The sequence below is a fragment of the Coffea arabica genome, chromosome 4e (assembly GCF_036785885.1).
Source record: "Coffea arabica cultivar ET-39 chromosome 4e, Coffea Arabica ET-39 HiFi, whole genome shotgun sequence".
Classification (NCBI taxonomy): Eukaryota; Viridiplantae; Streptophyta; class Magnoliopsida; order Gentianales; family Rubiaceae; genus Coffea; species Coffea arabica.
Window position 1 is genome coordinate 48,214,471 of NC_092317.1, and position 24,079 is coordinate 48,238,549.

Sequence of the window (24,079 nt, forward strand, 5' to 3'; positions counted from 1 at the left end):
GTACTAAATTCGGATATAATTTTACCGTTGGTTTTAAAAAAAAAAAAAAAAAATTTTTTACCGTTGGTGCCGCCACTCTTCTTGAGAAGGAGCGCGCGGAATTCGGAAACCATCCGTTACGGGCCACCGCCAGAACTCATTCCTACTACTACTATTTAAATGGATCCCAGCCATACCTATCCCCATTTTTCTTCCGTGAACGAAAAAAAGTTGGTATTTTCTGATGTGAGAGAGGAGAATTTGGGAGCCCTAGGTAGAAGAAGCCGCTGAGATGAGGAGAATAAGAAAAAAGCTAAATTTTTGTCAGGTTAGTTTTCTATTTTTCTCTTACTTTGTTACCGTTTCTTTCTTTCACTTTGTTTCTTGCTTTTTATTTTTTCGGTGAATTTCTTGCTGGGAATTATTGAATATTGAATTATTTTTGCTTTTGTTGTTAATCTTCAAATTTTGCTTTCGATCATGTGCTGTCTGTGTTGGTTCTAGACTTATAGCCGAGTTGTTTGAGAAAATGTCTCTGTGATCGTTCCTCTGTTTGAAAGATGTCTATCTCTTCTTCTTCTTCTTCTTTTTTCAGTTTTCGTTCTTTTGTAAATTTGACTTGCTGAAATTTCCGTCTTCTTGACCAAAGGAGCAGAAGTTCAGACAGTTCCTCCATGTTAGTGCAGAAGCTTTCCCTTGTTGCCAAAAAAAAAAAGAAGAAATAACTTCTATGTTGGAAAGCACATTAATTGAACAGGGGAATTAAGTGTCCATGTAGTAACTCAAGACTTTGGCTTGCAAATCAAAACAAACCAAAAATAAATGAATGTTGGAATAAGGGACAGCGTTGCATGGGAATTAATATTCATTTATTTAGTAAGCTAACACCTTTTACTAATTTTACATATGATGGCTAGCAATATTAGATTAATGTCCTAATAACTTGCCTCACAATGTTCTTAAAAATAATTAAGCAGTATACTAGAGAGACAAAAACTGAATTTGGCAAGGACAAATTAGGACTGTCCGAAAGGGGTTCCTTTTATGTTGAGGTACTATGAAGTACATGACAAGAAAAAACAAGTATAACTCATGCAAAGCATTGTAAGATTTCCAATCATAGCATAGTGTTTGGTAAGTTCCTGATGAAAACTAACGAGCAAAGTACCCTAGGATTGAAAAGTCTAAAACTCATAAACCAAAAAACCAGGCTTTGAATTCTATATTTCTATTACAATTTTAAATAATCTTTCATCAAAATTACAGCAAGAAATAGAGAAATAAAGAAATTCAAAAACAAAAATACAATATATAACCAGATTACACATCTGAATTCATACTTCAATCTGAAAGAAACTATAAAGCCTTACCAATTAAAAACAAAAGTACTTAGAGGAATAAATCAGTTCATCATGCATTAAGTATTTTGTTCGTTGACAAAGTTGGTTCACAACTCACGAACACTTGTGTTGTTTGAAGGATATACCATTTACTCTTTGGATGGCTTATTTTATCTGCTCTTATGAGTGTTTTTTTTTGTAAGCCTTAAAGGGGCAAAAGATCTATTTTTCAAACAATATGATGTTTGTGAGTTGTGAACCAACTTTATCAAGGAACAAAATACTTAATGCATGATGAACTGCTTTACTGCTTTTAAGTAGTTTGTTTTTTGTTGTTAAAGCTTTATGGTTTCTTTGAGATTGAAGTTCGAATTCCAAAGTGTAATCTGTTTATGCATTGCGTTTTTGTCTTTGAATTTTTTGTTTCTCCATTTCTTGCTATACTTTTGATGATATATTGTGTAAAATTGTTGTAGAGTTCTAACCTCACCTTTGTTGATTATTAATATTTGAATTTTATATTTTAAATTACTGTGCTTTTTTTTTTTTCCTTTGAACTTACAAAATACTATTCCATGAGTGAGAATCATTCATGCTTAGTACTAATTATTTTCTTGTATTTCCTCCTCATTTGACACAAACCAAGTTTTGTCTTCTTTAGTTAAAGAAAATAATAGAAAAAAAGGAGTTGAGGTTTTTGACCTGATAAAATGGATACTACAAACAAATACTAGTTTTCTGATATTTATTAAAGCTATAACTTGAAGGTCTCAATGGAGTGCCTGGATGATTAGAGTGTAGCATCAAAAGTCAGAATACAAGTGAGCTGTTTTGTGTGGGAATATAAAAGTAAAAGAGGGAGAAGAGGGATTTGCTTTCTGGTACTTTGCTAAGCAGTTCAACCTGGAAACTCTTTAAGGTGTCAGTCTAAGGGAAATTGCAGAACCACCTACCTGAAAAAATTGTTGTTGTAAACTTCGAACATTTAGGGGTTAACCCTCATTAATAATGATGTTAAGGACCTATTCATGGAATTTTTAGAAAATTTTTTTCTTTATAGAGAATTTAGTTTTTAATATTATGGATTGAACCTGGCAGCTTTTCATTGCTTTTGTCATGCGTGTTTGTTCTCCAGTCTAATGTTCTTGTTTGCTGGTGGAGTCTATGTGTGTGTGTCTTTCTTTTTGTGTATGAGAGAGAGAGAGAGAGAGAGATGGGCAGATTGTGGGGGGAGGTCCTAGAGCTAGGGAAAGTTTCAGGAAGGTGAGATTCACAAAATCTTTCTTATCCTTGTGTATTTGTATGAAATGTTGAATTAAGCCTCCTGCATATTTTATAGCAGATATCAGTTTTTAATAAGTAGTTGCAATTGTAGGCTGTCCATAACTGTATCTCCTCTATTAAAGGTTTTGCTCATTTGCCTTTCAGACACACAAAGGTTTTTTTTTGCATGTAAACTTAACCAGTCACTTTTATTAGTTAGTTTGTAAGTGTAGTAGAACTGGACCGTCTAAGGGATACATCTAGTTTCTTTTGCATGGATGCCTGGGTGTTGGGTTGATCTTTTGATGATTGGATAACGTTTCAATCTTTATTTTGGACAAGTGCCTTTCGTAAGAGGAATACTGAACTACTGCATCCTAGTGAAAGCAAAGAAGGCATTTAATTTGTCATCCAAGGAGAGGTTAGTCTCAGACTACGGAAAGCATGACATTGAGGACTAGATCTTGACTGAATCTTGGGATATAAGACAATGTGCACTGTGCTGGATTCTAAGATAAGGATAATCTACACCTGGGAGCGGCCGGCCTGAGTTGTGGATTAACTTTATTTTGGTTCCATAGAGTGGGTCACCATATGATTGTAGAAGAGAACTTTGAGTGAGAGAAGTGTATAGATTTGGCACTACTAAGATGAATATCCAGATTCTGAAGTAATTATGGTTTAGTGTGTATTGGCGCATTGTTGCAAGGGCCAATATCGAAAAGATGTCCAACATGAAGATTGAATTGATTTTAGAATGTGGTTGTAGTGCTGATCTTTGGTAGATGTGTTTTACGATGGATCAATTTTTGCTTAGTAAGCTTTATTTTCCTTCCATTGTTTGGCATAGTCATTAATATCTATGCTTGGAATTTGTTTTCAAGTACTTAGCTTAGCGGTTTGACCTGGAAAGTTTCTTTATGGTTATTAGCTTAGGGGCAATTGCAGAATCATTCACCTTAGAAAAGCTGAAAATCTAAGGCTGGCGGAAGTTTAGTTTAGATGAAATATTGAGCTTTTGGGTGTGCCTGTGTGTTTTAAGAAGCATCCATAAGACACTAGAATAATTATTGTAGCTTCTTGCTGGGTCTTCAGAATTTTTTATGCTGAATTTGCTCTAAGGTTCTAAGTGAGATAACAAGTAAAAGATTTCATTATGATTGACTAGGTAATACTGACTTTGGCTTGCATATCAAAACAAACCAAATGCTAATGAATGATGGAATAAGGGACAGCGTTGCATTGGGAATTAATATTTATTTAGTAAGCTAATAACTTTTACTCACTTTACATAGGATGGCTAGTGATATTTGATTTATGTTCTAATAACTACTCCTCATAATGTTTTTAAGAATAATTAAGCAGTATACTAAAGGGAAACAAAAAAACTAAATCTGGCTAGTAGAAATTAAGATTGTCAGAAACATTTTATGTTGAGGCACTATGAAGTGCATGACAAGAAAAAAACAAGTATAGCTCATACAAAGCATTGTAAGATTTCCAATCATGGCATAGTGTTTGGTAAGCTCTTAATGAAAACTAATGAGCAAAGTATCTTAGGACAGAAAAGTCAAATACTCATAAACCAGAAAACCAGGCACAGAATTCTACATTTATATTACAATTTTAAATAATCTTTCATCAAACCTATAGCATGAAATGGAGAAATGATGAAATTCAAAAACAAAATTACAATATAAATCCAGAATTACACATCTGAATTCGTACTTCAATCTAAAGGAACTATAAAGCCTTACCAATTAAAAACAAAAGTACTTAGAATCAGTTCGTCATGCATTAAGTATTTTGTTCCTTGATAAAGTTGGTTCACAACTCACAAGCACTGTATTGTTTGAAGGATATACCATTTACTCTTGGATGGCTTATTTTATCTACTCTTATGAGTGTTTTTTTTGTAAGCCTCAAAGGGGCAAAAGATCTATTTTTCAAACAATATGATATTTGGGAGTTTGTGAACCAACTTTATCAAGGAACAAAATACTTACTGCATGATGAACTGATTTACTGCTTTTAAGTAGTTTGTTTTTTGTTGTTAAGCTTTATGGTTTCTTTGAGATTGAAGTGCGAATTCCAATGTGTAATCTGTTTTTGCATTGCATTTTTGTTTTTGAATTTTTTTATTTCTCCATTTCTTGCTATACTTTTGATTTCATATTGTGTAAAATTGTTGTAGAATTGCAGAGTTCTATCCTCCGCTTTGCTGATTATTAATGTTTGAAATTTATATTTGAAACTACTGTGATCTTTTTTTTTGTGTTCCCTTTTAACTTACAAAATACCATGCCATGAGTGGGAATCATCCATGCTTTGTACTCATTAGTTTCTCGTATTTCCTCCTCATGTGGCACAAACCTAATTTTTTTTCTTTAGCTAAAGAAAATACTAGAAAAAAAGGAGTCAAGGGTTTTGACCTGATAAAATTGATACTACGAGCAAATACTAGTTTTCTGATATTTATTAAAGCTATAACTTGAAGGTCTCAATGGAGTGCCCTGGATGATTTGAGTGAGGCTTCCAAAGTAGGAATCCAAGCATGGGGTGAGTTGAGTGAGCTGTTTTGTGTGGGAATATAAAAGTGAAAGGAGGAGAAGAGGGATTTTTTGCTTTGAGGTACTTCGCTTAGCAATTTGACCTGGAAAGTATTTAAGGTATCAGTCTAAGGGAAATTGTAGAACCACTTGCCTGAAAAAGTCATGGTTGAAAACTTTGAACCTTTAGGGGTTAACCTCATTATTAATGATGTTAAGGACCTATTCATGGAATTTTTAGAAATTTTTTTGCTTTATAGAGAATTTAGTTTTTAATATTATGGATTGGACCTGGCAGCTTTTCATTTCTTTTGTCATGCTTATTTGTTCTCCAGTCTAATGTTCTTGTTTGCTGATGGAGTGTGTGTCTTTCTGTTTGTGTGTGTGTGTGTGTGAGAGAGAGAGAGAGAGAGAGATGGGCAGTGGATTGGACCTGGCAGCTTTTCATTTCTTTTGTCATGCTTATTTGTTCTCCAGTATAATGTTCTTGTTTGCTGGTGGAGTGTGTGTCTTTCTGTTTGTGAATGTGAGCGAGAGAGAGAGAGAGAGAGAGAGAGAGAGAGAGAGAGGGAGGGAGGGAGGGAGAGAGAGATGGGCAGATTGTGGGGCGGAGGTCGTAGAGCTAGGGAAAGTTTCAGGAAGGTGAGATTCACAAGATCTTTCTTATCCTTGTGTATTTGTATGAAATGTTGAATTAAGCCTCCTGCATATTTTGAAGCAGATATCAGTTTTTAATAAAGTAGTTGCAATTGTAGGCTGTCCATAACTCTATCACCACTATTAAAGGTTTTGCTCATTTGCCTTTCAGAAACACAAAAGTTTTATTTGCATGTAAACTTATCTAGTCACTTTTATTAGTTAGTTTATAAGTGTAGTAGAACTGGACCTTCTAAGAGATGCACCTAGTTTCTTTTGCATGGATGCCTGGGTGTTGGGTTGATCTTTTGATGATTGGATAATGTTTCAATCTTTGTTTTTGACAAGTGCCTTTTGTAAGAGGAATACTGAACTACTGAGTCCTAGTGAAAGCAAAAGCATTTAATTTGTCATCCAAAGACAGGTTAGGTTTGAGGCATGAGAAATTGGTATAATTACTTTAGGTAGCTCAAGCTAGGATTGGTTTCAAACTGTGGAAAGCATGAAATTGGGGGCTGGATCTTGACTAAATGTTGGGATATATGACATAGTGCACTGTGTTGGATTCTAACATAAGGACAATCTACACCTGGTAACGGTCGGCTTGAGTCGTGGATCAACTTTATTTTGGTTCCATAGAGTGTGTTGCCACATGATTGTTGAAGAGATTTTAAGTGAGAGGTGTGTATAGATTTGGCACTACTAAGATGAATATCTTGATTCTGAAGTAATTATGGTCTAGTGTGTATTGGCACATTGTCGCAAGGGTCATTGAAAAGTTGTCCGACATGAAGATTGAATTGATTTTAGAATGTGGTTGTAGTATGGCTGATCTTTGATAGATATGTTTTGGGTTGGATCAATTTTGCTTAGTAAGCTTTATTTTCCTTCCATTGTCTGGTTTAGTCATTAATATCTATGTTTGGAATCTGTTTTCAAGTACTTAGCTTAGCAGTTTGACCTGGAAAGTTTCTTTACGGTTATCAGCTTAGAGGCAATTGAAGAATTATTCACCTTAAGTACATAGTTAAAATTGTTTCATTTTTGTGGATCAAGTCATTATAGGTGATGTCAAGAACATATTCATGAAATTCGTAGTATTTTCTACCTAGGATGGAATTTATATTTGAGCATTCTTGGTTACACCTGGCAGTTTTTGGATGCTTCTCTCTTATTTAGACTTGTAGAAGTTCTGGAGTGGATATACGTGTTTATATGTAGACATGATAGTTTTACAACTGTAGGCTGTGCATAATCTAGTGAGCTCCAACTAACTAACAATGGTTTTGCTCATTTACCTTTGACAAACAGAAGATCACGCAATGGTTTATTAGCATGTAACTAGACAAGTCCATGTATTCGGTAATAAGTGTAGTAGTGCTTATGCTTCTGTGAGACACTTATTACTTTTGCAGACATGTCTGGTTAAGGATTGATCTTTTCATGCTCTAATTATTAGATTCGTGCCTTTGTATAAAGGAAAATCGAACTGGTGAGTAGTAATGAGAGCTAAGAGCTGTCTAAGGATGAGTAAAATTGGGAGTTATTAGCTGGTGTCATCAAACTATGGAAACATGACATCCAGGACTGGATCTGAATTAAATCTTGGGGAATAAGACATTGTGCACTTTGTTGGCTTCCTAAATAAAGATAATCTATACTTGAAAGTGGCCGGCTTGAGTTGTGAATTAAGTTTATTTTGGTTCCATATACTGGGTCGCCATATGATGTTTGAAGGGAATTTTGAGTGAGAGAGGTGTATGGATTTGGCACTGCTAAGATGGAAATTCAGATTTGTAAGTAATTATGGTTTAGTGTGTACTGGTTCATTGTCGCAAGTGTTGACGTTGAAAAGATATCTGATCTGAAGTTTGAATTAATTTTGGTATGTGGTTGTAGGATTGATCTATGGTTGATGTGTTTTAGGATGGATCGATTTTGCTTGGTAAGCTTTTATTGTCCTTCCACTCTCTGGTGTAGTCCATAATATCTATGTTATAATATCTATGTTTGGAATCTGTCTTCAAGTACACAGCTTAGCAATTTGAACTGGAAGGTTTCTTGAATGCTATCAACTTAGGGGCAATTGCAGAATCATTCACCTCAAGGACGTAGTTAAAATTGTTCACATTTTAGGGGGTTGAGTTGTTATTGGTGTATGCCAAGGATATATTCATGAAATTTGTAGTACTAATCTACCTTGGATAGAGTTTATATTTTAGCATTCTTGGTTAACATGGTGGCTTTTGGTTGCTTCTCTCATATTCAGTACATCATCTATAATAGATTGCAGTCTTTATACGTAGACATAATGGTTTTGCAACTGTAGGCTGTGCATGTAACCTAATGATCAATTAATTAACAATGGTTTTGCTAGTTTGCAATTCAGAAATAGAAGGTCAAGGAATGGTTTATTAGCTTGTAAACTTGACTAGTCACATGTATTAGCTAATAAGTCTTGTACCGGTTGAGCTTCTGTGGGACACTAATTATGCCTTTTTATGGAGGAATGTCAAACTAGCGAGTAGTAGTGAGAGCTAAGAGTCGTCTAAGGATGAGTAAAATTGGGAGTGATAAGTTGGTGTCATCAGACTATGGAAACAGGACATCTAGGACTGGATCTGAATTAAATCTTGGGCAACAGGACATTGTGCACTTTGTTGGATTCCTAAATAAGGTAATCTATACTTGGGAGCGGCCGGCCTCAGTTGTGGATTATTTTTATTTTGGTTCTATAGACTGGGTCACCATATGATTGTTGAAGAGAATTTTGAGTAAGAGAGATGTATAGATTTGGCAATACTAAGATGAATATCCAGATTCTAAAGTAGTTATGGTCTAACACAAGGGTTGACATTAAAAAGATGTTTGATATGAAGATTGAATTGATTTTAGAATGTGGTTGTAGGAGTGATCTATGGTAGATGTGTTTTAGGATGGATCAATTTTGCTTAGTAAACTTTATGCTCCTTCTATTGCCTGGTGTAGCCATTAATATCTATGTTTTGAATCTGTTTTCAAGTAATTAGCTTAGTGGTTTGACATCGAAAGTTTCTTGAAAGTTATTAGCTTAGGGGCAACTGCAGAATCATTCACCTTTGGAACAGAGTTAAAATTATTTTAGGTGGTTGAGTCTTTATTAGTGATGTAAAGACTAATTAGTAGTATTTTTTTACCTAGGATAGAATTTATATTCTAGCATTCTTGGTTACACTTGGCAGCTTTTTGTTGCTTCTCTTGTATTCAGACTCCTCGTACATGCTTAGTAGTAGATAGCAAGAAATATTAATACACAGAGATAGTTGTTTTACAACTGTAGGCTGTGCATTATCTATTGAGCTCTAATCAATTAGCAATGGTTTTGCCCGTTTACCTTTCAGAGATAGAAGGTCACAGAACGGTTTATTAACTGGACAAGTCACTTATATTAGCTAATAAGTGTAGTAGCATTTGAACTTCTATGAGAAACACTGATTTCTTTTGCCCCGCTGTCTGGTCATGGACTGATATTTTCATGGTCTATTTATTAGATATGACTTCAATTTATCTTTTGACAATTGCATTGGTATAGAGGAATATTGAACTATTGAGTAGTAGTGAGAGCTAAGAGTCATCTAAGGAGGGGTAAAATTGGGAGTGAGAAGCTTGTGTCATCAGTCTATGGAAACATGACATCTAGGAGTGGATCTAAACTAAATCTTGGGGAATAAGACTTTATGTACTTAAGTAAAGATAATCTATACTTGGGATCAGCTGGCCTGAGTTGTGGATTAACTTTGTTTTGGTTCCATAGAGTGGGTCACCATATGAATTTTGAGGATAATTTTGAGTGAGAGAGGTGTATAAATTTGGCACTCCTAAGATAAATATCCAGATTCTGAAGTAATTTTGGTCTAGTGTGTATTGGTGCATTGTCTCAAGGGTTGACATTGAAAGGATATCCAATATGAAGATTGAATTCATTTTAGAATGTGGTTGTTGTACGGCTGATCTTTGGTAGGTTTGTTTTAGGATGAATCAATGTTGTTTAATAAGCTTTTATTCTCCTTCCATTAACTGGGGTAGTCGTTGATATCTTTGCCTGGAATCTGTTTTCAAGTACTAAGGATAATTGGTTATATATTTGCCTGGAAGTTTCTTTAAGGTTATCAGCTTAAGGGCAATAGCAGAATCATTCTCTCGAGAACATAGTTGAATTCATCCACATTTTAGGGGGTTGAGTCATTATTAGTTATGTCAAGGATATATAAAATGTCTGAGAAGTTAATAAAATCTGTATTTGGAATTTGTTTTCATCTATCTTAGTGAGCTGTTTGACCTAGAAAGTGTCTTTGAGACTATCAACTTGAGGAAAATTACATAATTACTCGCTCCAAAAACATACTTGAGATCTTCCAAAGTTGTTGGTGGTTAACGACATTTATGGAATTTTTAAGAAAGTTTGTGCCTACAATAGAATATATTTTTAGACATTATCGGTTGGACCTGGCTGCTTTTGGTTGCTTTCTCTCATACTTATTTCTTATATAGAGTCCTTGTTCCTAGTATAAGTAAGAACATTTTGCTGGTGAGAGAGAGAGAAAGGGATGAATAATTTCAGAGGGGAGTCCTAGAGCTAGGGAGTTTAAGACGAAGATTCCAAAGATTCTTGAGAAGCAGTGTGCAGAAATGAAAACTATCTGTTATGTGCCACCACCTAAACTCATTCCTACTACTACTATTTAAATGCATCCCAGCCATATCTATTCTCATTTTTCTTCTATGAACTAATAAAGAAAATTGTCTTTTCTGATGTGGGAGAGGAGAATTTGGGAGCCGTATGAAGAAGAAGTGGTTGAGATGAGGAGTCGAAGAAAAAAGCTCAATTTTTGTCAGGTTAATTTCTATTTTTCTCTTACTTTGTCAAGGTTTCTTTTAATTTGTTTCTTGCTTTTTTCTTTTTGGGTGAATTTCTTGCTGGATATTGTCGAATATTGAGTTGTTTTTGCTTCTGTTGTTAATCTTTTATTTTTGCTCTTGATCGCGTGCTGTCTGGGTTGGTTCTGGACTTAGTGGTGAGTTATTTGAGAAAATGTCTCTGTGATCATTCTTTCTGTTTGAAAGATGTCTCTCTCTCTTTTCTCTTCCAGTTTTCCTTTTGTAAACTTTACTTGCTGAAATTTCTGTCTTCTTGACCAAAGGTGCAGAAGTTGATATAGAATGATAGTTCCTCGATGTAAGTAAGGCCTTAGGGTAGAAGCTCTACCTTGTTGCAAAAAAGAAATAACTTGTAGGTTGAACAGCATGTTAATGATGATGATTGGTTGTTTCATACAGATTATTAAGAGGTCATGATGCTTGGTAACTCAAGACTCCATAAACAAGAGAATCAGTGTTGATGATAAGACTCTGTAATCATGATGCTTGGTATTAAAAGCTGAAAATCTAAGGCTGGCCGAAATTTAGTTTAGCCGAGATATTGAGCTTTTAGGTGTGCCTGTGTGTTTGAAGAAGCATCCAAAATACTCTAGAAAAATGATTGTAGCTTCATGCTTGGTCATCAGAATTTTGCTGTAAGGTTCTAAGTGAGATAACAAGTGAAAATATTTCATTATGATTGACTAGATAATACTGTGTTTGGTTTGCAAATCAAAACAAACCAAAAGTTAATGAATGTTGGAATAAGGGACAGTGCTGCATTGGGAATTAATATTCATTTATTTAATGAGCTAACACCATTTACTCACTTTACCATTGTGTGTAACTTTCCTCACAATGTTCTTAAGAATAACTAAGCAGTCTACCAAAGGGAAACGAAAAACTGAATCTGGCAAGGAGAGATTCAGACTGTTAGAAAGGGGCTATTTTTATGTTGAGCTACTATGAAGTGCATGACAAGAAAAAACAAGTATAGCTTATACAAAGCGTTGTAAGATTTCCAATCATGGCACGGTGTTTTGTAAGTACTTAATGAAAACTAATGAGCAAAATACCTTAGGATGGAAAAGTCAAAAACTCATAAACCACAAAACCAGTTCTATATTTCTATTACAATTTTAAACACTCTTTCATCAAAACTACAGCAAGAAATAAAGAAATGATGAAATTCAAAAACAAAAATATAATATATGACCAGATTACACATCTGAATTCGTACTTCAATCTCAAAAAACTATTAAGCCTTGCCAATAGAAAAAAAGAGAAAGAAAGTACTTAGAGGAATAAATCAGTCCATCATACATCAAGTATTTTTTTCACACGAATTGTTTGAAGGATATACCATTTACTCTTGGATGGCTTATTTTATCTACTCTTATGAGTGTTTTTTTTGTAAGTCTCAAAGGGTAAAAGGTCTATTTATCAAACAATATGACGTTTGTGAGTTTTGAACTAATTTTATCACCGAAAAAAGGATTTGATGTATGATGAACCAATTTACTCCTCTTAAGTGCTTTTTTTTTTGTTTGTTTGTTGTTAAAGCTTTATAGTTTCTTTAAGATTGAAGTACTAGTTCAAATGTGTAATCTGTTTATGCATTACATTTTTGTTTTTGAATTTTTTTATTTCTCCATTTGTTGCTATACTTTTGATGACATATTGTATAAAAGTGTTGTAGAAGTGTAGAGTTCTATCGTCCGCTTTGTTGATTATTAATATTTGAATCTTATATTTTAAACTACTGTGCTTTTTTTTTTTTGGTGTTTCCTTTGGACTTACAAAATACTATGCCATGAGTGGGAATCATCCATGCTTTGTACTAATTAGTTTCTTGTGTTTCCTTCCCATTTGACACAAACCTAGTTTTGTCTTCTTTAGTTAAAGAAAATACTAGAAAAAAGGAGTTAAGGTTTTTGACCTGATAAAATGGATTCTACGAACAAATACTGGTTTTCTGATATTTATTTAAGCTATAACTTGAAGATCTCGATGGAGTGCCCTGGATGATTTGAGTGAGGCTTCTGAAGTAGGAATCCAGGCATAGGGTGAGTTGAGTGAGCTGTGTTGTGTGGAAAGACAAAAGTAAAAGAGGGAGACAAGGGATTTACTTTCAAGTACTTCACTAAGCAGTTGACCTGGAAGTCTTTAAGGTATCAGTTTAAGGGAAATTGTAGAACCACTTACCTGAAAATCATGGTCGTAAACTTTGAAGATTTAGAAGTAACCTCATTATTAATGATTTTAAGGACCTATCCATGGATTTTTTAGAAATTCTTTTGCTTTATAAAGAATTTAGTTTTTAATGTTATGGATTGAACCTAGCAGCTTTTCATTGCTTCTGTCATGCTTATTTGTTTTTCCAGTCTAATATTCTTGTTTGCTGGTGGAGTGTGTGTTAGTGTGTGTGTTTGCGTTTGTGTATGTGTGTGAGAGAGAGATATGGACAGCTTGAGGGGGGAGGTCCTAGAGCTAGGGAAAGTTCAAGGAAGGTGAGATTCACAAAATCAGTCTAAGGGAAATTGTAGAACCACTTACATGAAAATCATGGTCGTAAACTTTGAAGATTTAGCAGTAACCTCATTATTAATGATTTTAAGGACCTATCCATGGAATTTTTAGAGATTCTTTTGCTTTGAAAGAATTTAGTTTTTAAGGTTATGGATTGAACCTAGCAGCTTTTCATTGCTTCTGTCATGCTTATTTGTTCTCCAGTCTAATGTTCGTGTTTGCTGGTGGAGTGTGTCAGTGTGTGTGTTTGTGTTTGTGTATGTGTGTGTGAGAGAGAGATGGACAGATTGAAGGGGGAGGTCGTAGAGCTAGGGAAAGTTCAAGGAAGGTGAGATTTACAAAATCTTTCTTATCCCATGTGTGTTTGTATGAAATGTTGAATTAAGCCTCCTGCATATTTTGTAGCAGATATCAGTTTTATTAAGTAGTTGAAATTGAAGGCTGTCAATAACTTTATCAAGTCTATTAAAGGTTTTGCTCATTTGCCTTTCAGAAACACAGGTTTTATTTGCAGGCAAACTTAACTAGTCACTTTTATTAGTTAGTTTATAAGAGTAGTAGAACTTGACCTTCTAAGAGACACACGTAGTTTCTTTTGCATGGATGCCTGGGTATTAGGTTGATCTTTTGATGATTGGATAAAATTTCAATCTTTATTTTTGACAAGTACGTTTCAATCTTTAGAGGAATACTGAACTACTGAGTCCTAGTGAGAGCAAAGAAGGCATTTCATTTGTCGTCCAAGGACAGGTTAGGTTGGGGACATGAGAAATTGGTATAATTACTTTAGGTAGCTCAAGCTAGGATTAGTCTCAGAATATGAAAAGCATGACATTGAGGACTGGATCTTGACTGAATCTTGGGATATGAGACATTGTGCACTGTGTTGGATTCTAAGATAAGGATAATCTACACCTGGGAGCGGCCGGCCTAAGAATTTTCCTAACTTTATTTTGGTTCCATAGAGTGGGTCTCCATGTGATTGTTGAAGAAATTTTTGAGTGAGAGAGGTGTATAGATTTGGCACTACTAAGATGAATATCCAGATTCTGAAGTAATTATGGTCTACTGTGTATTTTCGCATTGTCGCAAGGGTTTGACGTATAAAAGATGTCCGACATGAAGCTTGAGTTGATTTTAGAATATGGTTGTGGAGCTGATCTTTGGTAGATGTGTTTTAGGATGGATCAATTTTGCTTAGTAAGGGTTATTTTCCTAACAATGTCTGCTGTAGTCATTAATATTTATAAGAATTTTCTTTCAAGTACTTAGCTTAGTGGTTTGACCTGGAAAGTTTCTTGAAGGTTGTCGGGCTCCAACCCCCCCTCCCCCTGCCTTCCTTGTTCAATTCAAGTGGTTTGACCTGGAAAGTTTCTTTAAGGTTATCAACGTAGGGGCAATTTTAGAATCATTCACCTTAAGAACATAGTTAAAATTGTCTACATTTTAGGGGGTTGAGTCATTATTAGTGATGTCAAGGACATATCCATGAAATTTGTAGTATTTTGCTACCTAGAATAGAATATATTCTAGCATTCTATGATGCACCTGGCAGCTTTTGGATGTTTCTCTCTTATTTAGACTCCTCATACATGTTCTGTAGTAGATGGTGGTGTTTATGTGTAAGCCTTGGTAGTTTTACAAATGTAGTCTGTGCATAATCTAGTGAGTTTGAATTAATTAACAATGGTTTTGCTTGTTTACCTTTCACAAACAGAAGATCACGCAATGGTTTATTAGCATGTAACTAGACAAATCACTTATATTAGCTAATAAGTGTAGTAGCGCTAAAGCTTCTGTGAGACACTAATTACTTTTGTAGGCATGTCTGGGAGTGATAAGTTGGTGTCATCAGACCATGGAAGCATAACATCTAGGAGTAGATCTAAACTAAATCTTGGGGAATAAGACATTGTGCACTTTATTGGATTCTTAAATAAAGATAATCTATACTTGGGAGTGGCCGGCCTGAGTTGTGGATTAACTTTATTTTTGTTCCATAGACTGGGTCACCATATGATTGTTGAAGAGAATTTTGAGTGAGAGAAGTGTTTAGATTTGGCACTACTAAGATGAGTATCCAGATTCCAAAGTAATTATGGTCTAGTGTGCATTGGCTCAATGTCGCGAGGGTTGACATTGAAAGATGTCCGATATGAAGATTGAATTGATTTTAGACTGTGGTTGTAGCATTGATCTATAGCAAATGTGTTTAGGATGGCTCAATTTTGCTTAGTGAGCTTTATTCTCCTAACAATGTCTGGTGTAGTCATTAATATCTATGTTTGGAATCTGTTTTCAAGTACTTAGCTTGGCAACTTGACCTGGAAAGTTTCTTTAAGGTTATCACCTTAGGGCAATTGCAGAACCATTCACCTTATGAACATAGTTAAAATTGTCTACATATTAGGTGGTTGAGTCGTTATTATTGATGTCAAGGAGATATTCATGAAATTCGTAGAATTTTTCTACCTCGAGTAGAATTTATATTCTAATATTCTTGGTTACGTATGGCAGCTTTTGGTTGCTTCTCTAGTATTCCGACACCTCGTACATTTTCCGTAGTATATAGCAATCTGAATACATAGGCATAATAGTTTTATAACTGTAGGCTATGCATACAACGGTTTTGTTCAGAAACAGGAGGTCGCAGAATGTTTTATTTGCATGTAGACCTGACAAGTCACTTATATTAGTTAAGAAGTAAAAATTTTGCTATAATTTATAGAATGTATTATAGACCTTTGTTATCACAATTAAATCCAAAATTTGTAATGACTCCAACCCTAAAAGATTAAAATAGAATGAAATCACAGTGCCTACTAAATTTCAAATACAAAATCCACAAGTTCCAAGAAACCTAGAAAGAACATAAGCATAACAAATAATAGAGGAGCTGGATGGAAAAGTAATCATAAAATTTCCTTCTTATAGAGAAAGACCGTGAACTTTTTCAAATTTTTCGTGGATGCCAGCTAGACAATCTTGTTCTAATTCTATTGAATTTGTATCCCCTATTGAAAATAATTTAACATTTAAGTTCAAAACCCCAGTACCTGAAGTAATACATCAAAATCAGTCTGATTATTCACCAACACATTCACAAATGAAAGGAGAGATAAATGTTATAAATAAAGCTAATTTTAAAATTAATTATAAATATTTACAAGAAGATTTTGAAGATGAAGAAAATACAAATAAAAGGATTTGGTTTGCTCAGTTATCACCTTTATGTAGAAAAAATTTGAAAAAAGAATGGAAAAATGAATTAAAACAAAGAAAATTTAATTTTCCTTTCTTCACATGGTTGTTGTTTTATACCTCAAAAATAGGGCTGAATATATATGAAAAATCTCAAATAAATTTGCAAACTAATTTATATAAAAAATGGAATTTGAAAGATAATCAAGTAGTTACAGCTACTCAGCCCCCATTACAAGAAATTAGAATAAACACTATTGAAGGAGATATAACTGCATCACTTTTTAAACAAGGAAGAGAAGCAGAATCAAGCATAAATAATAATGGGTTTGTTTGGATAGGAAAAGTTTAGATGATTTGGATTGAAAATTTGAGTTGTATGATTTACCATATCTGAATATGGTTTTGTGCTAGATGTTTGCAATTTGAATTCTGGCGGATTGGTGTAATGAGAAAGGAATGATTACGTGACTTTTGTCAGGAAGGTGGTAGATTTCACTTCCTTTGCTAAATATAGTGCGCGGGTCCCACAGTTTGAGTGAAAGGATTCTTATTCTTTTTTTTTTGTCGAAACGATAGATGTCCTATAATCTAATCTAGCATAGTTTAAGGGGAAGGGGAGGGGGTTCGATGTGAGTACAGACTCCATCGATGAAGGTCAATTAAGACCGCCACAAATTGTGGCAAATTTGTGGGAGGTAGGGATTGAACCCCTGACCTCACAAATTGTGGCAAATTTGTGGGAGGCAGGGATTGAAAGGATTCTTATTCACTCATTGACACTTGATGAATTGGGGTGTATGGGCTAATTATAGTGCGCGGGTCCCGCAGTTTGATCAAAAGGACTCTTATTCACTCGTTGGCACCTGATGAATTGGGGTGTATGGGAAGCGAATTAGTTATCGGTATTCCTTCCATATAACATGCCCGAGAGCGTCGACAACATTTTCCACATTTGCAAAAAAAAATTGGGTAAAATACATTAAACCCCCTTATGATTTGGGTTATTATCATAAAGCCTCCTCATTGTTTAAAAACTCTCAAATAAACTCCTTGTGCTTTGGACTTCTTTGGAAAATGGATGGAAATCATCCAAATTGACAGAAAGTGAATTACACACGCTTGACAAGCGAGTGTGATAACAATACATCAAGGGTAATGTGATAATTTTACATTTTCTTTTCTTTTCTTTTCTTTTTTTCCTTGTTCTTTCTTTTTTTTTCTTTCTTCTGAACTATCTGGAATAGAAAAACAGAAGAAAAAACTGAAGCAAAATCAACACCAACCTTTGTTAATCTTACTTTTCTTTTTTTCTTCTTTCCTTCCTCCTTCTTTTCTTCCTTTTTTTTCATTTTTTCTCCTTTCCCTTCTGGTGCAACTACAAGTAGAAACCCAAAGCTCCATTACCTTTGATAAACCCTCTCAAATCGGACTTGAATTTCTCTCACCAACTCAAAATCTCCCTTAAACATACAATTCACTCGATTCTTGAAGCCAGAGACACCACCATCTCATAGCCTTCAGGTGATCCCTTTCCCCTTCGTTCTCATCCACCGCCACCACCAATTTCGCTTCGCCGCTGTTGCCATCGGCACTACTGCTTAGATTTCCTGGTATGGGTCGCATCGCCAAGTCCGTCAACGACCACAAGGCCAGTCTAGATCTCATTTCGATAGACAATCTGCCCAAGCCACTCATCATTGCAGACGTCTCTCCAACTCCGATGCATGGCTTGAAGCTCCATATTGCCCACCAAGGTGTTCCCGGAGCTTTCAGCGAAGCCACTGCCGGCAAAGTTTATATGAACATGCGAAGTGGGTTTTCATGAAGAAATTTTGCGAGTTTTAGTTGAATTTTGATTTCTTATTGCCCAAATCTAATACAAGTTGACTTTAATTTGAGCGGTTTCTGCTTAATTTAGTATTGAGATTCTTGGCGTTGATATTAATTTGATCTGATCCATTTTAGTATGAAGGAAGAAAAGAAAAGGAAAAGGAAGAAAAATGCAAAAAAAAAAAAAAAGAGGCCTGGTATAAATGATTGATGGTTGAACCTAGAGATGATGACAATGGAAAAGCCATCAGTGTTTGCAGCGTGAAAGGCAAGTTGGAGAAGATGACTGTTTGGAAAAGATGAAATCTTTTTAAAATTTCAATTTAGCCCCTTAATTTACCTTTTGTTCTCAAATGAATTAAGAAATTTAGTAAAATAACATCTAAATCCTAAATTAACTATTGGTACATTTTGAAAACGGGGTCAGCATTGGAATTTTACGTTTTTTCGTCAATTTGGATGATTTTCATCCATTTTCTAAAGAAGTCCAAAGCACAAGAAGTTTATATGGGGGTTTTTAAACAATGAGGAGGTTTTATAACAATAACCCAAACCACAAGGGGGTTTAATGTATTTTACCCAAAAAAAATTTTGGGTTTCGATTTTTTTAAAAACCCAACCAATTATAAGTACGGTTAAATCTTAGGACAGGATAAACCCCAGGTTTTTTTATTCCAGCTTGTCAAGTGACTAGCACTAAAAACTCAAGAGTTATGGTACAAATACCACATGACATTAATGTTTCGATTATAACGAAAGGCAACAACCATATTATTAAGAACGAGAAATATATTTGGACATCACAAATATGACAGTGATTCTTGTAACTCTTCGAGCCTCTAGCGAATAGCAAATCACTGCTTCGTGCACGATTTCGCGTATTTCTATAGGTATTGAAAATATGTGTCACCATTGTATCTTTCATGGCAATCCATTGCTGAACAGCTTCAGGAGGAGAATGCAATAGCTGTATCTCGGGATATGGAGGAATTGCACCATGAATATCTGGATCCCCCTCGTACGGGTTAGCAAAGTACATATCATTTGGTTGTTGATCCCTAATGAAGTTATGCACGACACAACAAGAAATAACTACATTTATCTGTGTTGTCATCATGTAGTTCAGAGCGGCTTCCCTTAAAATGCCAAATATCCTTTTAAGGACATCGAAATTTCGCTCTGTGACATTCCGTAGTACAGAGTGTCGGTAATTAAAAAGTTATTTCGCAATTGCAAATCTCCCTCTCCTGCGACCACTAACATCCACTTGGCGTCCCCTATATAGTGGTAAGAAATTGGGCAAGTTTCGATACGCGGAGTCAACTAAATAATATTTTTCTATGACAATTAGAAGATACGATCGAATTAGTTGCATTTTGTACTTTTTTACTATTTTTCAAATTATTCAATGTCCCAGATTTTTCAATTGGAAAAGACAAAACAAATAATATAAGGGCTAAATCAAATCACTGTGGAAAAGAAAGTGAAAAGATAAATAATTAGATTTTCTAAGGATTGGGATAAAAATATACAATTGAGGCCTTAATTTACGTGAAGGGGTGAATTACAAATTATACTTGTAGGAGGCACGGGGAAGTGATTTGGGCTGGTCAAAATTCCATCCAAGACTCGAGCATCATGTGCACTTCGCTCCCATCCGGCATACATATATACAAATCGCATATCATTGTTGCATACAACTAAAATATTTTGCGATTGTACACCGCGTCTATTAGTGCATGCCACTTGCTGTTCTCTTGGGACAAAAGCAGGTATATGTGTCCTATCAATAACCTCGACGCAGTCCTTCAAAAAGAAACTATTAAATGGATGAGGTATAAACTAGTATATGAATGACACGTGTTCTAAGTACACTATTAATATGGCCTAAAAATAATCCACTAATTTCATATACTAACGCCAAAAAAGGAAAAACTAAAAATCTGTCACCATATTTTCCTATGCACAACGCTTTTTGCCACTTTTAATAGCCCTGTATGAATTCCTATGGTGAAGTGTGCTCTTGTTGGAAGGCGAGACAACACCTGTATTCACGTTAATTAGATGAAATTTGAAAAGAAAAAGATTTATATTCGAAAGCAATTTTGATATCACCGTACTTCAAACCAAGGATAAAACCTCCTATCGTTCATAATTTTCGAATGAATTTCGTCCTGCCGTCTTGGAGTAATGATGAATTGCGCGAATGTGCATAGGCTCCGAATAACTTCATGAATATTGTGATGCACTGTCTCCGTCGAATGGTTAAATCGATCAGCAATCATGTGCATTCTCATGTTGTGGCTCATCATGACTAATGTCATCGCAAGTGCCTCCTGTATTGTAACACATTTCTGATGATTTTGGGGAACAAATCCACGTTCGGTCAAAAGTTGGCACAATCTCATGAAAGAATCAACATTTAACCTTGTTGCATTCATAATTCGGGTATGGTGGCCTGACTTCAATTCTTCAATCCAGTGTCGTCCTGATAATGTCGACGTCCTGCATGGTACCTTCTGGATTGAGCTTTTGTATGGTTCTGCATGTGATCCAAATAATAGCGCACCACCAGCAGCAAATAGAAGATCATATTCGTCTGAAGACGAGTTTGTTCCCTGCACATCACCAAATGCGCTCATTTGGATTTTTTTCACCAAAACAGAGTTAGAATGGTGCTTTCTTCGACTAGATTTGCTAAATGAGAGCTGTATGGTTAAATGCGCTCACATGCTCTCTTTCCTTTTATGCTATCTGTATGTCCCTGGAAAATCTACAAATTTTTTGCATCCTTTTAAAGGCCATGACCCTTCGCAAGATTTTACTTTTTCATATGTCCTTGGAGGTGTTCGCGTGAATAATAGTGTGCAGTTATTTCCATTATTACTAGCTCACATGAGTCGTCTTTGGATTCCATTACGAATGACCTGTAAGCAGCTTTTGTCTCTCCATGCGCGCTTCCATTCATTCCCATTTTATTTGTATGCTTACGATAACGTCCATTGAGAAGACTGTATGAGACGTCAAATCTCATAAAAAGAAATATGGAGGGAGCGATATTTTTTCAAATCACGCGGTACGTGTTTGAGCACGTCAATACTTTGCCAATTTGAAAGATTATGAATATAGGGTGCATGTGCATAAAGGTGTTTTGAGGTCTATATAGCATCAGGTTATTGCTTTTGCTGTCTATTATAGTTGTATATCTAACACTTATTAAGGAAATGCACTTTTGTAAGGGAAACTCACTTTGCCGCAGTCAATCTACTTTCTACTAGATTTTTTTTGACTTTTGTGTAGAAACTACTTGACATAATAACTAGAAAATCTGGATGTGTAGAAAGCTACTATATTACTTTCTACTAATTTCTAGTATTTGTACTACTTCCTAATTTAAGTATCCATCGCTGGACTTTCTACTATTTCTACTAAGCAATCAATCTACTAATTGGAACTATTTCTTATTATTTGTATCTAGACTTTTGTCAACTCAATTTATGTCTGGACCGTCCTGTCCTTCATTAGACCTGCATCATATAAAATAAGGCCACAACAATAAAAGAATGCAAATCAAATCTCGTGGCATCCGTATAGTCCTTCAAAAAAAATTGCAACTAAAAGAATGCAATTAAAAATCTGCAAGTTTAACCATAATATATATCTATTAGAATCAATTCCTCCAAACAAGTGAATCTCCAAGCCAAAGTTTTAAACCAAACAGGGCTGTCCAAATAACTGCAGAATAAGAAACTCAACATCGACAAATTATCCAAACAAGTTTATGCAAGGCAGTAGATTTAAAATCACATTCAAGGAACTAAAAGTCCCAACTCAAATCCCAATTGCATGGTATTTTCACTCAAATAATTGCATAGGCCGAGCAGTCTATAGTCCCAAAGTAGTTGCCTTGAAACTCCCATTAAAATTCCAAGTTTCGACTACTTTCCATCGGGTGTCCTCTGAGGGGCAATCTCCAAAGAGGGTTCAACCAATACTCTTGAAGATCGCGACTGAGACTCAGGAAAGTCTTCGGCCACTTGTCGTCCTGGAGTGCCAAAACTGCAGCGAACTTCCTCCTTTTGTCCAGCGATTCGAACGATTCCACGACCTGAGCTGCCATATCCACATCAAATTTTTCCTTTTCAGATTCTCGGCGACCCTTGATATGTAGTTCAGAATTCGTTAGGGTAGAGAGCGAGTTGGCACACTCAACGAATGGATTGTCCGTACTTCTACTTGACTTGCTTCCCCGGGATCCAGTTGGGAGTGAGATCATGGCCTCCTGACTGCTCGAACCTCGCTTCACTCCTACAATTGAAGCTTCTTCGTTGAAACTGGCATCCTGGCAGGCGTTGTATATTTCATCACCAAAGGGTGAAGAGAAAATATGCCCACGATTGTGCCCAGCTCGCTTGCGTGGATGTAAATTGAGGGCGGTACTGAAGAGGCTTGAGCTTGACTCCCTGTGGCGGTTTCTCCTTCTAAGAGTTCGGACAGGATTGCATATTTGTCAACGCATTGGCAATATCTGAAGTGCCTATAATCCTGGTTCTCCTGTTTGAAAGGCAAAACAAGGAAGGTGAAACATGAGAGTATTCACATCTGATGTAAAAGGTTTATGCAAAGACAAAGTTAAAAAAAGAGACAGCAAGGTTCCCTTGTTGGACAATAGATTAACATTTATGCACTTCCCTTCCCCGGAAGACAAAATGTCAATTGCACCTAAAAAATTCAGCCCCCCAATGTGCACACATACAGCTAACCACCAGCATATAGTAAATGGAACAGAAATTAAGAACAATTGGCAGGTTAGATGACTATCTGTATGTCAAAGACGCATGGACAGGACTTATTTTGACTACTGTTCGGATAACAATCTATTAAGTCTTTATACGAATAAATAATTAATCGTACATGCAGTCTTCCATATACTGTACAGCCTCAAGAAACAGGAAAAGGACATCATCAAGTAGTGAATGATGGCAATCAGATATAGCAAAGTTAAATGGCTAGAACTAAATTAAAGTTAATGGAAAAAATACCATTTGCAAATTGTTCTATTGAGACTCTTCAGTGAAGAAGCACCTCCTATTCTCGTCCCAACCAATACCAGTTTCGAAAGTTTGTCGCATACCCTTTAACTTGGCAAAGGCACGCTAAATCTTCTTCAACCGCGCATATTTAGAATGGTACATAGTCCATGCATACTACTTCCCCTAAGTCGAATTCAAGTGCGCAGCACCAATTGGCATCTGATGCAATGTTTGGATTTCACTCCCCACTCCTTTTCCACTCGACGTTTGGTTGGGACGAGAATAAGAGGTGCTTCTTGGCTAAAGAGTCTCAATGGAACAATTTACAAATGGTATTTTTTCCATTAACTTTAATTCAGTTCCAGCCATTTAACTTTGCTATATCTGATTGACATCATTCACTACTTGGTGATATCCTTTTCCTGTTCCTTGATGTTGTGCAGTATATGTAAGACTGCATATACGATTAATTGTTTATTCGTATAAAACCTTAACAGATTGTTATCCGAACAGTAGTCAAAATAAGTCCTGTCCATGCGTCTTTGACATACAGATGGTCACCTAATCTGCCAATTGTTCTTAATTTCTGCTCCATTTACTATATATTAGTGGTTAGCTGTATGCGTGCACATTGGGGGGGGGCTGGATTTTTTAGGTGCAATTGACATTCTGTCCTCCGGAGAAGGGAAGTGCATAAATGTTAATCTATTGTCCAACAAGGGAACCTTGCTGTCTCTTTTTTTACCTTTGTCCTTGCACAAACCCTTTACATCAGATGTGAATACTTTCATGTTTCACCTTTCTTGTTTTGCCTTTCAAA

General features: G+C 35.5%; 1 protein-coding gene across 9 annotated transcripts in view; it reads left to right on the forward strand.

Annotated features, from left to right (window-relative positions):
* Positions 1–27: 27 nt before the first annotated feature.
* Positions 28–24,079, forward strand: part of LOC113740566 (uncharacterized) — a 32,669-nt gene continuing 8,617 nt past the window's right edge. For 3 of the 9 annotated variants that reach the window (XR_011813788.1, XR_003460523.2, XM_027268111.2), the window contains exons 1-2: positions 28–307; positions 10,568–10,642. Coding sequence is in view for 1 of the 9 variants with exons in the window: in XM_027268111.2 (XP_027123912.2) it covers positions 272–307; positions 10,568–10,642 (111 nt within the window). In the remaining 8 variants the exon portion in view is untranslated. Of the gene's footprint in view, positions 10,643–11,083; positions 18,525–19,171; positions 24,075–24,079 lie in introns of those variants that run through there. The other 6 variants (XR_011813792.1, XR_011813787.1, XR_011813789.1 and 3 more) reach the window with 6 other exon arrangements.